The 19001-nt window shown below is 44.5% G+C and overlaps 1 protein-coding gene across 1 annotated transcript in view; it reads left to right on the top strand.

Annotated features, from left to right (window-relative positions):
- The window catches only part of LOC138498704 (forkhead box protein H1-like), a 122245-nt gene extending 113191 nt beyond the window's left edge, over nt 1-9054 (top strand). Inside the window, exon 4 of the mRNA XM_069622351.1 lies at nt 7447-9054. Coding sequence (XP_069478452.1) covers nt 7447-8619 — 1173 coding nt within the window. The 3' untranslated portion in view covers nt 8620-9054. The remainder of the gene's footprint in view (nt 1-7446) is intronic.
- Nucleotides 9055-19001: the final 9947 nt, after the last annotated feature.

Genomic DNA, 19001 nt, shown 5'->3' with positions numbered 1-19001 from the left:
GTATACAAATCCACTTTAATTCATTCATTTCAATACCTCTTTCCTATTTACAACAGGAATCATAATCTAACAAAACTGCAACTTAATATTTTTTCAAAAACATATAAACTGCAAACAACACATCACTTCTAAATAGGACATATACATGAAAGAGCATATTTCCTAATGCTCCAACAAATTAAGAGATTGCACAAAATGTATCATTGCTACATTCATTCTGCAGTTGGAACTATTGTAGAGCAATTCCCAGAGTGTGCCCGAATCCAAGATCCGATAATCGGGGAATAAGTGTTTAAAAACGTTCACTCTCGTTGGCATTAATACTGGGCATTCTGCAATCAAGTGCCCTAAGGTTTCTATTTTAGTGACGACAGAGCAGAAACGACAATTACCATCACACATATTTATAATAAACATAACCTCTCTAGTGTATCAAAGGTTGAACCTTAGTCTCATATGAAAAGATCTTCGTTTGGGATCTGGGATTTTGATCACATATTGTTCAGCTACATTTAATTTCTTCAGGGCGCGAAGGGCTGCACCCTGAATAATTTAAGAAGCCGACACCTTTACTTCGTCCGGATCGAATGCTGTAACAACAGTTTTCCCTTAACCGTATTCGGGTTGACAATCAGTGTTTTTTCAGACATCCCCATTTTCACAAATATTTTTAGCACCGGCTTTCCATTTCACCATTTTAACATGATGCATAGCCCACACATATTTAGCCAAAACAGTAATGATAGAAGGTACATTCGGAATCATAAGATACTTCCTATACAACGAAATCGGTTTCCAGCAATAAGCCACATATAATGAAGTTCTACCCATCTCCTGTCGGATCAAACACATTGACACCCCCTGAAGCCAGCCCTCCAAAAGCGAGCTTACAACTTCTGCCAAAAGGACTCGGCTATGCAATCTCTTGTCTCAGAGCCATAAATAAGAATTGGCGTTATCTTTTGTTTAAAAAAGTTAATTGCCGGTGAGAGTGAGAATTTACCATACTGCGCCTGAATGATGCGTGCCTGAGCAATACCGGTCTTCAATTTTTTTATGAAGACCCAATAGATAAGGGGGATCACTAGGGTGGTTACTCAAAGTTACGCTTGGATACTTATATTCTTGCACTACTTAAGTTTCTTAGTCTGCAAGATCCAAGAGAGTGCCTTCCGTGTTCTTCTACGATTTACTTCCCTTGCACTTAGCCTGGTTAATTTTCAAAAGATTACTGTCGACATAAATTTCAAGTTGTGAGAGAAGGGAACTCGGGCCCCCTGGGAGTTTTCGCCAACAACACCAGGTCGTCTGCGTAAAACAACCAGGGGATCGCAACTCCTTCCAACCTTGGGGGGGTTGGAGACTAATTCAACAAAATCAGGCATATCGGAAGCAAAAAAGTTAAACAACGTACAAGTCAATAGGCAACCCTGCTTTAACCCTCTAAAAGTTAGCACTGGTTCTGACAAATTGCCATCAAAGAACTCTGATCTGGATTGAGGTCTGGAAGTGGAACTCTTCGATCCAATAAAGAAGGTAGGACGGGGAAGCAGCCTTAGTGAGCTTACTAAATAAAAGGCCTCTACAAACCAATCAAAGGCGGCCTGAAAATCAATAAATGCTAAATAGACTGGCTGCCCTTTATTCCGTTTGCTGCCCTTTATCGCCTGCAAAGTATGCAAATTCACAGCTGCACCCATACCAAGCAAAAAGCCAGTCTGATTAGGATCTCTATGGTGGGAACCATCCAACCATAGATTCAGATCTCACAAAACAATTTTGGTGAAAAGCTTTCCCGGAATGTCCAGTAAAGTAATCGGTCTATAGTTCGATGGGCAGGCCTCTTGTAAATCGGTATAACAATTAATTTTCTCCAAGAGGGTGGTAACGGACCAGTCCTGACCGTTTTGAACAAAGATGGTCAACAAAATATGTGCCCAAGCCATAGGATTTTGCTTAATCCTATGATTCGATAGCCCATCAGGACCCGGGGCTATAGAGGATGACCGCTTTGAAATAAAGAAAAGGTTGTCACCCAAGTCAAAACTTAATTGATCTCCCACAGAAGTGCAAGGATGAGTAGAGGCACTTCCCAGTAGGGTCACAGCATACACAGTTTTATAGAAGCTGATCCAGATTTCTTCTGGTACCATATTCACTTGCGCCACCATCTGCGACCCACCATAGGCCCTATTCAAGAGGGTCCAGACTCTAACCGAGCTTTTATTAGTGGAAGCCTCCAACATTGACTCTGCATCCCTCTGAAGAAGCAGTGCTTTCCTAGCCTTTAACCAATTCCTGTACTGGCACTTAAGGGATCTTAGTCATGATAACCTACTCGGGACCAGAAATAGACAGGCAGCTCTTTTATCAGATCTATAGAGGGATTTTAGAGCTGCAAGCTCCGAGTCGTAAACATGAAGATTGGTTTTCGCTGGCTTAGTAGGCTTAGTCTAAGGAATCGGGATGGAACTCTGCCTAACCTCAATGAACGCAACAGTGGCATGGAAATCCCTCTCCTTGTATCGAAAATGCAGAGCACCCAACCCCTTGGGTGGCTTTGGGGTATTAAAGTGATAGAGGGAAATGCTGAAAGAACCCTAGATGAATGGGGGAGTATCTGTCAGGCAATCCTGACGGAAGATAACAGTTTGATTGGGTACTCCGATGGGACCAAAAGTAAACTGTATACGCGGGACTGGATCACTACTCGGAAAGAGACAGGCCTACAAATGGTACGGTAAATTCCTACAGGAGACAAGGAGATTAAATGCACTACCAAAATACTTGCTTACGTTCCCTAATAGTTATATCAGAGCCCAGTTCATGCGCTTCCGTCGAACAGTGTTCCCAACAAGACATTTTGAAACCAAGAGCAAGGACTAGCAGATTCGATATGTTGTGCAGACTGTGCCAGTTAAAAGATTTGAAAGAAACTTTGAAACATCTGATACTGTTCTGCCCAGCTCTAAGAGAAATGAGAACTAGTCTCCTCGGTGGAGAGATCAACGAGCATGATTCAATGACGGCAGAAGGCTGGTGGATGGTGTTCACCACGGGAGAACGGATCTCTGTCACCCTGGCAGTAGGCAAGTTTCGGAAAGCTATTTTTAGTAGGATTGAGGACGACAAAATGAAGTCTGTTTAGACTTAAAAGGGCGTACGGTTATGACATGGGACGCCTGATTTCGATAAGCTTGATGCCAGTGGATCTAGAGTATGGGAGAGTGTCAGAAATGCCCAATGATGTTTTTTTTAACGTTCCTTTGGTACTCTGGTAAGATTTATTTTCCTGTAGAACCAAAATACCTAATTAAAAAATAAAAAAATAAAGCAAATGCATATGGCCATTATTTCCCCCACACTTTTGCACTGGGTGATTTAACTGTTTGATTTTCAGACCGCACGCTTACTTTGGTCTGTGTTGGGGGACGTCTGACAGAAAACTGAAATGATTTAGGAATATGGGATTTCAGATCCCCCCCCTCCACTTAAAGGCCTGTGTTGGGGAAGCTGGACAAAACATTTGGATTTTAGTTTAGGGAGCAGGACACCCATTTTCCTTGAAGTCAGACACAGGACCTATTGGATTACCCAAATTAATTACAGGCAATAGTTTTCAGCGTACACTGGTAATGATCTCTGTTAATTTAGAAAGTTAACAAAAATGACCCCGGAGTGTTTTGCTAAATGGGAATGAATTCAATTATATTCAGTCAAACAGGCTAAGGATCTACAGTTTTGCGCCCCCGCCTCCCCCTTCCCACCATAAAGGGAAAGGATTTAAGGCAAACGGATTCCCCCACCTTTTGGTTTCAATGGCTCAATTCTACTTACATTGAAAACCTTGATTTAAAGTTCAGGAAAGCCAGCTGCATTTCAGGACCCTCTTTGAGGATGGGGTACGGGTCTGATCACACCAGTCCCAAGGGCGGTCCCCAGCTCTTCACCATTGTGCCCAGTCAGTTTACAGGACTGTGCAGCAATGCATAGCTCCACCCAGATGTAATTTCAGCAAATCTTCTTTGGTGTTTCCTTGTGGCTGTCCGTTGGCAATTTTGAGCAGCTCTCATAGTGCATCCACTTTATATACCAGTGATGACACCATCAAGATTTCAATATTGGGCAGTGCCTTGCAAGAAATAGAATTGGACAGTTACCCTTCTTTCTCACTGTAAATCCAGCCTCTCTCTAAGGAGATATATATATGCTTCAGCTGATTGTGGGGAATTCAATGAAACAGCAGCTGGGTCTGTACCATGTTGCACAGGTGCCAATTTTCCACTGTTTATATGAGAAGTATAATAGTTATGAACATGCAATTTACTCTCCAAATACCTAAGTTTACCCTTCACCAGTTCGCCAACTCTCACATTTGGGAAATTTTCAGAGCAGCCAGGAAAACATTTTAGCTTGCCATTAGAGTTCCTCAAGACGCAGGTGGAAACCTTTTATTTCAATAGAATTGCCTGGAAATTATCTTTAAAATGACACATGAATGTAGTACGACTTGTGGTTGCTGAGAAAAATGAATAAGTTATACTAGTCCTTTTTAAAATAATGGAAAATCTTCATGTGTATGCAAATTGGAGCTCTCCTGCCTCGAGGCATTCCTGGCCAGCATGTGACCAGAGCTTCCTGGACTGTGTTTTTATTGCCCTCTTTGTTTTTTGAAGTTGGTAGGCTGCAGGTCGTAAATACTTGGGATGCAAGAGCTACACAGAGATCTTCCACTGCAGATAATGAGCTAGGCTGGCCCTGCAATGTCACGAGGCCCTGCTGACATCTGGCATCCTGGCCTGTTATCTGAAGTGGGCCACCATTTTGATCTGAATACCTCCTTTTTTCTTGTATTTTTCACAGTTCATTTTCCCTTGATTGCAGCTATCCCACATTCCAGTCGTGCACTGGCTATGCTATTTGCCATCCTGTTTGAAGTGGGTGGTCTGCAGGTCGTGAATACTTGGGATGCAAGAGTCAGGCTTGCAGTGGGGGAAGCCATTTGTGATTTCTGCTCAGAGACCCACAGATTGTCCTTGGCTGAAATTAACTTGCATACTACATTTCCCGATGTCAGCCTTTATTTCTTAAATACTGTGTATTTCACTTATCAGGGTTCACTTTGCTTTTGCATCGGTGGATTTATTTCTTTTCACAAAGCATTGTTTTTTTCAAATAGGTCAGCTGAAAGTACAGGGTGGTTTATTTCAGTCATTAACAAAATAAATTGTAATTATCTGCTGTTCGTTTTTATCCTGAACACTGGTTCGGAGTTGTCACAGTGCACCACCTTTTGATGGGTGGCAGTGTCAATGAACATGCTGCATTTCTCTCAGCCAGCCATGTGATGTGCTTTTCCAATCTGCAGTCTGATTACATTTTTTCTTCACCTTTTTCTTGATTTGAACTGCAGAACCACACATTCATAATCTGCCTTAATAGGCCAATTTTTAGTGTGCAGGTTTTTGAAGGCTGGCGGGTAATTTTTCCACTGGGCCCTTCAGTTCTGTTGGTTTGGGGCCTTTGATTAAACCCCACAACACCAGTGAACACCCTTGGGTTAACACTCTGTTCCCTCTGCTGTCTTAGTCCCATGAGGCCACAGTCCTTACTGAGGCTCCTGTAGAGCTAATTCCTAACTATCCCTCTCTCGTGTGGCTCTCAAGGGTCCATTGTGTTCATGGCATAATTTACAAATGCAGAGAGTGGTCCCTTCATGGTACTAATGGAGGGGGCCCGTGCTGGGTATGTGGAGGAGACCCTAGGCCACAAGCTTTACATGGGTCCTTAACTTCTGTTGCAGGAATTCCTAAGAGAAATATGTGGCTAGAACTTTAGAAGCCATCTCACTTTCTATAGGCCCAATCTTTTATTTCCTCTCCACATCTGGGCACTTACCTAGGCTGGGTCGCTACAACCACCCACTGGAATAGACCTGGCTGCTCCCCCACCTGGTCTGCCAGACTGTGGCAATGACGTATCCTGAAATTGAAGCTCATGTGAGACACTGTTTACCATTCACTGGGAATCCTGAGCCTCGTTTATGGATCGGGGCTCTGTAAGCACAACATACATTAATATTTGGTGTCCCATTTTGCAATACTAATTGCTACCAAAGGGGGGAATTGCATTTTATATAAAATAAAAAAAATCAGGATCTTTCCTTTAAGTCCATAATGCCCACCTAATCTGCTGAATAGGTGACTTGAAATGAACTGTCTCCCTGATGGAATAGCCATTCCTGACTGCTTGGTAGTCCTTCTGGAATGATGGGTATCTACCGCTTGACTCTGGTGTAAAGACCATGGTGTAGAGTCAAGGTGTCTTCCTTGGGTCTCCCTTCAATCCCCTCCCTTTGGTGGTGTTTTTTCTTTCTTTCCTCCCCATATCTCCTTACAACCTTCTCTACATTACTGGTGTTACTCTTAACAAGACTCCTCCTTCCACCAACACTTTGCTCTCTCCAGCCTCCATGTCAATGCCTTTTTCCACCTCCTCTCCTCCCTTTCTTCCTTCATCTGCTTACCTGTGCTTTTTTTTGGGCTCTAGCCAGTCACATTGGGCTATCCTGTGTAGCAGTGTTTGCATCTGTTGGGGGCGGTGGGGGGTTGGGGATAGGGGGCTAGGGCAGTAATGTGTGGTGTGGGGATTGGAGTACCTGAATTGTGGACCAGACTACTCTCCATATGATGCATTTGCTCTGTGCTGTGTGGCAGCACGGACTAAGCCTTCTTTAGACTCGCCAACCAGCTTTTATGTCTCGTGTGTGTTCATCCTGCTGCAGAGGGGAGCACCCACGCTCACTGCTTTGCAGACTAACGCATTCTGATACGGCTTCAGACCCCTTTGGCATGCCGCCATGGTGTTCATCATCCGTAAGACTTTCTGCTGTATTGCTTGATTTTAGTGGCCATGCCAGGACGTAGATCAGCAACTTGCAGGGTCACAAGCGCAACAGCCTATTAACTTGCAGAGATTTCCTAAAGGGAAGTGTAATGCCCGGGACAAGATAGGTGTTCCGGGAGATCCCTCCTACCCTCCCCCTGTGGTACCTCCTATGGACCTAGTGGTGCACAGTGAGAGGCTCCATAACTACTGCATACATGATCCTCCGGCAAGGGACTGTCACATACGACCCATCTGACCTGTGATCTTTGAATGTTATTGGAAGTCCTGGCACCATTAGCAGGCGGTGCCTTCAGATAGGATGCATTCGGGTGGATCTTTGTTAGATTTATGGGGTGAAAAGGTAGGAGTGTAAAATAGGAGATTTTTTTGCTCCTAGGTTAAAAATTCAGAAAGACTTAGTAAGAAAAGAGCAGCTGCATTACCTGTACCTGAAGGTTGTTTTCTAGCAGAACAATATTGAAGTGCACGATAATCTGTTTTAAGAGATGTTCCAATTTTTTCACCCTGCATTAATGGTTCTATATTTCTCTGCTATAGGTGCTGAAAGATCCGGCAAAGCCACAGTCTAAAGGAAATTTCTGGTCTGTTGATGTGAACCGAATCCCCTTGGAGTTGCTGAAACTGCAGAACACGCCTGCGTCACGGAAGGAAGATGCTGCATTTGCCCATGACCTTGCCCCCTACATCCTCCAAGGGAGGAAGTATATCTGGGGAGAGAAAATACAGCCAAGTCAAGCTCCACAGTATCCATGGTTTCGATCCAGGATGCAGGATAAAGATTCCAACTTTGACAAAAATGATGTGCAAGCCACTAATCCCTTCATGATCCAGTCTCTGCTCAATCACTTGCCTGAAATGGGTTTTCCAGGGATCCCGCCCACTACTTGGAATCAATTCCAATCTACGGAATCTCAGCAATATATGTGCACTCGCCCTGGACTTCCACTTGAGCCATACCAGTATATGTCTATGAACTATGGTCTTCCATTTAACAGTCTTTCCACAAATGGACCGGTGTTGAACACTAATGAGTTGCAAAGCCCTGCATGCAGACCACCTGTAGCTCCAGTGAGGCCACCCTCTAGTCCTGCCTATTCTTCCAGCACCCCAATTAATCCGAGATCATTATCTTCCTCCTCCAGCATGTCGACCATCTCCCTGAGTTCAATATCCGATGATGAAAAAGATTGTCGGAGCCAGGTGCAGCAGACGGAGCATCACGAGAGACCTGGCAAGCGAGCAAGAGTACAAGACGCCAGTGAGGACACGGATCTTGATGGCACATCTGGATCGGATTCTGAAGATGCTATGGTTCGACCACAAATTGACCCTTTTCGCGGAGCCCAACATCAGCCGTGGGAACTGCCCACATCGTATACCAAGTGCGTGGCTCCCAATGTTGTGGCCCCACCTAGCAGTCTTCCTTCTGTCCTATTTCCCAGCATTCCCTACTACAACTTCAGGCCAGTGAGTTATGTTGCTCCTGCGTACTGGAGTGTGATGCCTCCACCGTCAAGCCCTAGGCAGCAGGGGCTCCGGCCTCGACTTCCAGTCGGCTTGGACAGCATGCTGCAGTCTGTTCCACCCAACAAAAGCATATATGATGTCTGGACAAGCCACCCTGCGGATTTAATGCATCCAGCATTTTTCTACCAACAATTTGCCCCCATTCCCACTAATATTGGTGGGCAAACCCTAAACACAAACTGATAACATCTTAGAATGGATTTTGTGAGTCTTAAGGGCAATCTTTGTCTTGGATTTCTCAATTCTGTCAATTTCTGGGGTGGATCACAAACGTGTGATAGTTCAACTCCCTTTGCCTGTCTGCTTCTGTCGTGGGTAAACCCCACTTTGGGTGGTTTTTTTCTCCCCACATAGTTCAGACAAGTTCTGTTGTAGCATGAGATGGAATATGCACCAACGCCGCTGAAGCCGACGCCAGTGGTGCTTGCATACCTGCTACTTGTATCTTAAACGGGGACCTATGATTGTATAAGGCACACCATTGACCTGGCCAACCCAGGGGAAAAGTTGTCAAATTCTGGGATACCTGCAGCTTTACTTGTCTTTAAAACCGTACAGGAGCTGAAGAAATGTCATAACTTTTCTATGAGGACATAGGAGTACGAGGCTCCGATCCAAAGCGGGCGAGGGTGGGGGGGGGGGGGGGGTGGGAGTCTGTGTATTCACCAGGCCACCCAAAGGATGAAAATCTTAACCAGTTAGAATCCTGGTTTTGAAGCTCGATGAATTCAGAAGTGGGTGCTGCGTGGCTCATGAATTGCATATTTTTGGTATTTTTAATGTTATATATATGTTTTAGCCAGTTGCTGCTGGTCACACAATGGGTTGGTTGGGAACGAAGGACCGCATGTGCATTTGAGTGGGTAGAGTTATCTGGCACCTTTTCAGTCTTCATACAAGATCAGTAACGATATTCTCAGAGGAAGGAAAGCTGATATAAAAAGTATTATAGTGATCAACCGTGAATTTGACCTACTACTAAAACCTGTTGGTAATTTTAAATGTAATCATGAAGCAGTCCACCTCTTGCTAAGGAATTGGTCTCGACTCTCGTTCACGGTCCATAGGACTTGCGCAATTGTCATCTGAACCTGGTAACCCTTTCCACGTTCTAAAAGTAAGGTGCACATGTCTTTCACACAGCATGTACCAGTTGCCACTCTGGGCGTGCTAAACAGGTTTCGCCCCAGCGAACACGCATCTGGAACTTAAACCTCGCAGTCTTTGACGGAGGTTCCATTTGTTCCAGACCCTTTTCCATCCTGCATCTCTACTAGCAACCGGGTATTTGTCATTTTGAGCCTAAGCGAGTGTGTCAGCCAAGGATGAGGGAATTCTTTTGTTATCCAATTATCTTTCGCGATGAAGTGGCGAAAGAGGTAATGCCCCATATTTGGGCCATGGTCACACCATTGTGGCGAGTGTGGCTTTTGTTCTCCCCGCACCCATGTTGGCTTGATCATATTGGTTGGTACGGTAATATTTTGGCCACTGCACTCAATAATTATTGTATGGTTGTGTTTGCAGGTTTCCATTTCAAGCTATTCCTCCTCTTCACTGTTCCAGGATCTTCTCTTAAAAACCTCTTGCCCACCTCTATCGATTAAACATTTGTAATCCTGCCTAGGGTTGCTGGGGTTAGGTGGATTTAAGTTTATCTCTATTGGCGATGATATATGATTAATGACATTAAATATGTTCTCCTCACTGCTTGTGCCCAATGACAACACATTGGCATGTCATGTTCCTCTACAAGCAGTCCATTTTGTGAACCAACTGGACACAAGACCATCTTTAGGGCATCTGTACAGTGTGCCGCAAAGCCGCCTTGGCCACCAAAGCTTAGTTTGCCCAGTCCTTCTATGAAGGCACTTAATAGCTTGTTCTAGGATGCCCAGATTTTTCTACTGCCCATGCGCTGGTGCAAAGATGTTGCGTGGGAAGTGCATCGCTAGCAAATGCATGTGTGTGTTGGTTCTCCTGCACTGGCTTCTCACATGTTTCCTTTAAAATGAACTTATGGACTCCGGACGTCTTAGCTGGAACATCAGGAGTGTTGCTACTTGTTTGTCTTTTGTAAATAAACTTGGTTTTAAAATCATTTGTTTGTTTTTCCCATGTTTGAGCAAATGTGAAACTCATGTACCTATAGTGCAGGGCCTGCAACCTCTGGCTGTCCAGATGTTTTGAAATACAACTCCATCAGTCCTACCCTGCATAGTCATGGGATGGGGTGAGCGTAGGGTCCTTTAGGAGCGTGAATGCAATGGATGGGTCCACAGAGTAATTCTGAGTCCAAATAACCGAACCGATGCAGGAAGATGGCAAAGATACTGTTTTAATAACAAATATTTAAAACCCTGAGTTGCAACAAACCTCGACAGACATTTGCTCAATTTTCTCTCGCCGATTGTTTCACAAAAACACATCTATATACCAGAAATATGTCAGCGGTGACGACGTACTATGTGGTAAATAATTAAAAACCTACTAGGCTTAAGGGGAACATCTAATTACATAGGAACGAGGATTGTGATTGTCTACCCACTGTCAGGTGGACAATATATGCCTACCTCTAAAAGATGTCATTCTTAAAATCATTAAGTACACAGTTTTCAATTGGTCTTCAAACTATAAGGTCCTTCATTATATGGACCTCTACAATTGGTTGGCACGCTTGTGCCATGTATGGAACATTTGGTTCACTTTGCAGCACATATACCCAGACCCAGGCGCAAGGAGGTGGGCCTGTTTCTCATCTCCCCACTCAATTAGCCCACCATCCCTCATCTCCCCAGCCTTCTGCCATGAAGATTGTCTTTGAACTTGGCCTTGCAAAGTATCCTTGTCTCTAGGAATACATGGGAGTGCAGGCACTCACTATAGTTCTAGGACTCTACGGTCGACTCTATTTTCATCCTTGCCTCACGTGACGGGAGACCACGATTGGGTCCATTTTGCATGTTTTTAAATGTCTTTAAAAGAATAAAATCTTGCCACACTTGGTGTTCTTTCTTTGCAACTTAACGAGATGATTCATCCTTTGCACGTTCACGCCTTTCAAGAATAGATAACCGACCTTGGCTGCTTCAGTTTTGAAACCAGGCCAGACAGCCTTTCCATGCAGCTCTGCAATTTCGGCTTATTCTAGCTGCAACACAATTCTCGTCTTTACTCTTCATGGGTCCTGGCTTACTAAAATTCATGATACCAATGTCCAACTTCTATACAATGGTGGCTTCACTACATATATCCCGGTTCAATGATGAGTTGGTCTGTCTTGCGTTTGAGCGTCTGTAAAATTATTGAATGGTTAATTCTCTGCAGGACTTTGTGCACGTATAATAATTTTCGCATTTAAAAGCTTACTTGACTCCTTACTGCGTCATTTGTTTCCATAGGTTCCATACATCCTCTTCAGCAAGTCCTCGGGACATCACACACGTCTTTTGTGATGTCACTAGCTTCTCTTTGCTCTTTTTCACATTCCCTCAGGGAGTACCTCCCTCAGATGGTCGTCTCTTTGTGGATACATTCGATAGGGTTGTCTCAATGGGTATCTTCTCTTGAATATACTATGTAGTATTGGCACAACTGCTGGTGTCAAACACGACACAATCTCAGGCTTCCAACATATAGGAGGCATGTAACTGTTCCACTGCAGGGAGGTTCATGGGAAATATCTGGGTGGCTGTAGGATGCTGACCCCATGTGGTTGGTGGGAATCGGACAGCCAGATTGCTGAGGGTGACTGCTGTGTGGGCAAGTGAGCAGTGTTGATGCACTTGCTTAGTCAACCTTGGAGCAGTGCTACCCCTACCGCCTGGCGTGATGTACAGCTATAACTAATCTTCAGAGTACACGATCGCTTGGACAAAGTAGACCTCTGGGGAGCGCGAGTGCGGAAGACGCAGAGGGAGAGAGCGAGGGGGGAAGACGCAGAGAGAACTAGCCAGGGAGAAGTGCACAAGAAAGATCTGCATGCAAAGACCGGGGGCTGCATTGTAATGAAACTGGAGTAAAAGTGGTTCCTTTCCAGTTGTGGTTAACGCTTTGAGGAAAAGAATGCTAAGGACAGTGTGCACCTAAACACTTTAATTTTCTTTCTAGGAACTTAACAGAGGCGTTTGATTTGTCCCATATTTCGGGTGCAGCAGTAAGACATTGTGTTGGGTAGTGCTATGGCATGGTGCAAGGAGGCCACTGTGTATGCTCCACTGTACCGCAAGACTGCACCCAAAGAATACGCTGACATGGAGATGTGTAATTTACTACTGCCTAGTGTTGCCAGGTTGGAACTGAAAAATGAGCTGAATGTCCCTGCAAAACAAGCTGACACCCCTACAAATAAGCTGAAAAAACATTTGCACACCTAAAATGCTTCTGATAAGTCAGAAACATCACACTACATTATAAACATACAGAGGAGACATAGACCTAGTATGTTACCACAAAAAAAGACTAATTGAATCAGTTTTTATTTTTATCTCACAATATACAAACCATTAACACAACCAAATAAATCAAACGGAAAACTATCCACTGCAAACAAACCAGTCTTTGTAAGACCTATTACCACAGCAAACCCACCCTGGTTCCCTGCCCCTGATTTGACTCCTGCACAAGCAAGTGACTTGCGTTGGCTTACATCATTTAACCACCGGTCACTGTCCATATTCGAACACTTTGATTTTTGTGGCGTCTATGGGGTAATGGCCGCCTGGATGGCATCAGTGGCCTCTGGGGCGTATAGGCCCTGCAACAGAGCGATCCAAGCAGTGTCCGCTTCCTTTGCGGCCGGAAGGCCAAAATGCACTGCCTTCCTCCAAGCCTCGGTCTGAAGCCTCTGCCCGCATCCTCAAATCCTGCCACTGATCCTCTGTTAGGGCCTCACAATGCTTTCCATGCCATCGCAATTCTGCGTTTTGCCAGTATATATGCAAAGTCCGTCATCTTATGAACATGCCTCGCACCGTTCGTTCGCGGTTAATGGCCAAACAAACATGCCTCAGGGGAGAGAACATCCAGCATCAGCCCTCCCCTGTACATTCTGGCTGCTACCTCCCAATATCTCCGCACAGTGGGGCATGTCCAGAACATATGTAGTATACCAGTCTCCTCAGAATTGCACTGCAGGCAAAGTCTAGTTCCAGCCTCAGGGAAATGAGTAATCCCCTTGGGGGTTAGATAGGCTCTGTGTCAGAAACAGCTGAATCAGTTGTAATCTAGCATTCTGCGACACTTTCATATGGCATCCCATAATTTCCTTCCATTGTGGATCCGAGGAAGGGGCTCCAAAGTCTTCCTCCCACTTGCGTCTGACTGCCAATGGTGCGGGGGGGGGCCCCACCCGTAACCAATAAATCATATATCCTGGATACGGTGTGTCCATCCTCTGATATGTCGTACAGGACTCTATGGGAGTGGGGACCACAAAAGCACCTGCACTGTTGCTAAGGGTGCCAGTGCTTCCTTGATGGTCTGCCTACCCTGGCTGCGGTGCCTGGTAAGGTCAGCCCTGTCGGGCACAGCAGCTCCGGCAGGCAGACCTGTAGTATGCGGTCCGGAAACAGTGCTGGTAAGCTTACAGGCACTGTTGTTTCCGGACTGGCACACTTGTAATGAGCCCCCATGTCTTTCAAGATGAAAACGTTTTACATGAAATCTGGCACGCAGTAGCAGATGTGGACACATATTTTAGTTGCCAAATGTTTCACTTTTATGGGCATGGTCAACAGTTAGAGGAAAAATATTTTAACCTTTTCCTAGATTCTGGTCTATTAACATGCATTTTTTTTGTAAACCCGTTTCATGCTGGAGACTTGCCTCTAAGCACGGTCCGGGTTTCAAACCAGTGACACTCTGCATTGTCTTGCTTCCAAGATAAGGGTGTTGCCTCTGAGCTATCCGCCTGGCCCTTTTATTCTGCTATCCGTCACTCTCCACCTAACCCAAGACTGGGTGATCTGCTCCACCTTCTCCCCCACCCTTGTCCTCCCCTGGATGCTTGGAAGATCCCTTGCTGTCAAATTGACCACCCCTCTCCCCGGCCTGGTTGTTGGTTCCCCCGCCTCCTTGTATCTCTGCTTCCACTCACCAGCTCAATAAATACCTTAATAATAATAATAAAGTATACATGCTTCACTGTTATGAGAACTTGATTGGAAAACTGAGCATGCAAAAAGCGATACTGCGGGAAAACGAGGCCAAGAGCTCGCAGGTGGGAGACTCTGGATTTCTTTATAAAATACTCGAGATGTGAGCAGTCACTATAACGGATTCGATAGAAAGACTGTATACCGGAGACTCTTCAGTCGTTCTGGTGGCAACATAGATGAAGCCTCCACATGGTCCCTAGCAAAATGCAAGAACACGTGTTCAAGTTAGTGCACAGCAAAGACTCCCCTCCTGGAAGACTCTCTGGTAACGCCAAACCATGTGGAGAAAGCTCCTAGACCTATAACAGAAGCAAGGCAAATAAAACAACAATCGAATGCAGGAGAGATCAGGGCAACAGAAACCTTAAGACTGAAGATGGAGCCGGTGTAGACCTGCAAGACGATCCAATAGGCAATAAAGGTAGTCTTTCTATTATTACAGCATACAGCCACGTACGCAAAATACAAGACCAATACAATGGATGGATCAACCTCATCCGGAGCACATGTGTGTCGGAGAATCTAAGAGAAAGATTGAAACCAACATGCTGCTGGGAAGAGCAAGAATACACATGCTAGCTGACTTGGGTATGTGCTACGCCATCGGCTCTTGGGATGCCTACAAGGAACTAGACTATAAGCCACTCTAGACTACACAAAATGATGTTCAGTTCTGATGACCAATCGGTCATCTTGGTGGGGTACATGAAATGTGAAAGGACTTGGATAGGTTAACAAAACGGGAGGCTTGGTGGTCTGCAACCTTTGGTTCTCTAGATGTTTTGGACTACATCTTCCATCAGCTCTAGCCAGCAAATTCAATGGTGAGCGATTATGGGAGGCTTAATCCCAAACATTGGAGAGCCACAGATTGCATCACTCTTATTTCGGCAAGTGCAGTGTTCAGTTTTGGGCTAGCCTCATTAAGCTAGGTTACACATGAAGTTAAATGTCATTTTGGACAGTCTTAAAGCAGTATTCCATCCATGAATAGGAATACTTGGTTCTAAGTCCCTTTACCGACGTTTTATTTTCCAAAGTAATTTATAACGCCAACATTACTTTGGAAAAAAAAAAACGATTTGATTTTTTAGAATTGTTTTTGAAGGGGGTTCCCCCAAATGCCCCTTCCCTTATATTCCAACTCCTACCCTAACCCCCACCCCACCCTTTTGAACCCCTTCCCTATATATTTGATTTATATCGTAGTTATTTTGGCATTTACATTTTAAAAAAAATCTGCCTGCTAAACGATGGCATACTGGAATACATATATACCATTCCCCGCCCCCATGCCCCCCACGAATGCCATACGAAGAAGGGGATACTGGCCAAGCAGAAAGTATGCACAGTACCAGTGACGGCGAGGGCAGAACTAGAGGCAGTTCTGACCGACCTACTCGAGCTGGTGGAAGGCACTGGCTATGGCTAGGGTCTGCCCAATGGTAGTCACAAGAAAAGCAGATGCAGAGAAGCTGATGACGTTCGTCTACCACTGCAGCATTCATCCCTAGGTGGGTGAAGCGTGGAGCCAAGTGTTTGGTGGGAGCTGTAGGAGAAGAGAAGCCCAAGACACTCCGATTTCCCGCCAGCACAGAGACGTGAGGGCCTATCCATTGTTTGTTGGTGTGGAAAGCACACTGATTGCTTATCCCAGCCTCAGGGTATGCATTGACATGCGCTCATCAGCACAGAAGAAGGTTGTTGAATGGTTCAAAGAGGCGTGAGCAATCCCCCTCCCTGTGTCTGCCCCAGCTGATTTAATCTTGCGACAGGGTGTTGGGGGAGGCAGGGTGTTGGGTGGTGTGAGAAGAAAGCACAATGAATGATGCCATTCCCTTAACAAGTGCTCTAAAGGGGCTTAAAGTGGCAGTTACAAGATGTGTCGGTAGTATACAGCCTCTTTTCCCCATCAAGTAAATTGTGACAGGTGGGAACGCCAACGTGGTGTCCTTAGCCCCGCCCCTTTGATATGACCTTTGATATCTAATATTCAAAATTATATATACATCTGATATACATTTGATATCCATTTGGTAAGTGGCTATAAAGTGTGTGTTTTGATATAAAGTGAATCTAAACTATATAAATAATTTTGATATCAAGTTTATATTAAAATTATTTTAATATGGGAGAGCGCTGTTTCTTGGTCGAGGGCTTTCAATAATTTTATATAAACCTTATATTTTTATATAAAGCTGCCAGGAATTTTGATAACCTAAATAATGTTTATATAGACTTTGACTCATTTTATATAAAGCTGGTTGGCATTTTGATAATCACTTTAGTGTTAATTTTATTTAGATTTATTACAGCTGTAATATAAAGTGAGGCAGATGGGGTGATGTCACAACTTTATAAGGGAGCTAAAACCGATTTAATATAAAAAGGGTTTTGGGCTTTTCTGGTCATGCCATCATTTATATTGTGAAGGAGGGGACTGGAAAGCTTGTGGCTATTTTAACACCAATAAAAGTTTAATAAAAATTATTTATAGTGGTGTGGGTATGCCCAGGCATGCCTAATGATGGAGTGGGCAGTATTGTGAAGTTGCTGTGCAATGCACGAGCATGTTTGTTTATAAGGGACATGAAGCATTAAAAATATATTCTGACAAAAAGCTGAGCTATGGGTTATAAGAAAGCTAAGTTACATAGCCTGTGAATATATAATTTACTAACATTATTTTTGATAGAATGAGAATAAGGGTTTTTAAAAAGAAATTTTGAAGATGTAACTTCATGGCTGCAAAAAACAAAGGCCTATGCAGGCAAAAATAAAAATGCTGGGGCATTGGCTTTTTGCTGTTTTGCCATTTTAAAATACACAGTGTTCAGAGAAACGCAGCTGCAGGCCCTTATTGCAAAAGTATAGGATGGCAGAGCAGGGTGCAAATAAAAATATAGAAAGTGTTATAACATTCAGAATAGTTTCTTTCTTTATGTAAAGGGTTGCATGCAGTGTCAATGTCCGCAGACGTTAAAGCTGTGAAAATATAGACTGGCAAAAATAGCTGGATTGCAAAACCGTGTTCAAAGCAACATAGCTGCAGGGCCATAGGCAAAGATTAAACCATTTGAAAATATACAGTGTTCACAGCAGAGTGCAAACATTAAATAATACAGATTGGTACCCGGCGAGAGTCGAGCAGAATGCAACAAGCCGAGAATCGAAAAGCCGAGAATCCTTAGATTCTCGGCTAGGATTCCAGCCGCCTTGTCCTTGGTGGGGGGCGTGGCAGCCCCTCAGCCAATGAGGAGGCTGGAAGCAGGGACATCCCCGCCCCCCCACTGGGGCCACAGGTACATATTTCCCCCCCCCGCCCTACCAACCCCACTTGCCATCTGCTTCTTTTTTTTGGGGAGCCGTAGCGCTAGGAACACTTCTGTTCCCAGCGTGCCCGCTCCAGATGGCCGCCATGGAAAGGGAAAACTGACTTCTTTTCCCTTTCCCAGCGGCCATTTTCTTGGTCTTCATTTTTTTTTCTGTCCCGCAACACTGTGGCGTTTCGGGAAGGAAAAAATAGCTTTTAGTGCCCCGGTCATGCATATATTGCGGCCCGGGGTACTAATAGCAATATGACCCAAGCGGCGGGGGCATTACCGACTCGGGTAATGCCCCTGCCGCTCGGGTCATATTGCTTAAGTGCCAACTTCTGTATAGGCTAAACAGCCATAAGTGTATTTAAAATACAGTGGGTTAACACTGCTGTTTTTGCTGGCAGGATCACACATACACAGCAGCTGGGCTTCATCTATGAAGATGGCGTCACAGGCCAAAGAATTCACAGATGACGACGCAGGAGGCCCTGGAGTCTGAACCAGCTGCTGGATCTGCCCATGTACTAGAAAATGTAGAAACCAACATCAGAATGTTGCAACCTTACAAAGAAGCCCTGAGGCCCATGTAATCTCATGCTGTCATGATGGGTGTGTCTAAACTGCTTTTGAATGAGCCCATTTTATTGTAAACTCACTGTGACTAGTGGGGTTTCAAAGGCCTCTAGCAGACTGTACATGGAATATACAGGATGGGGGATGTTCTGATAAGAGGGCTGGGAGGCACTAACTGGATGTCTTTAAAACCCAAGCTTTTGTAAGCCTGCCAGAATAGCGCAGTGGATTTCAGATTTTGCAGTGGATTTCAGGAGATTTGCTTGATCTGTGGACCCCGGTTGGAACTGAAGACCCCTGCCGTCTACAACTCCTGTGACGACGGAGCACTCATTTTTTGAAAGAACAATAAGGTAAAATGTGTTTTATTTATTTTATGTAGCCTTGTACAGGGATGTGAAAGCATTTTTAAATAAATAGCTGTTTTCTAACCAGGTGGGCTGTGTTTAAAAGTGTAAAATATTTACACTCTTTAAATCTAAAGAGTATTTCTAGTGCTAGAAAGTGTTTCAAG

Source organism: Ambystoma mexicanum, chromosome 5q, assembly GCF_040938575.1.
Source record: "Ambystoma mexicanum isolate Mex_15411 chromosome 5q, UKY_AmexF1_1, whole genome shotgun sequence".
NCBI lineage: Eukaryota > Metazoa > Chordata > Amphibia > Caudata > Ambystomatidae > Ambystoma > Ambystoma mexicanum.
The sequence above is the reverse complement of the archived record's forward strand: the minus strand, read 5'-3'. Positions and strand labels throughout refer to the sequence as shown.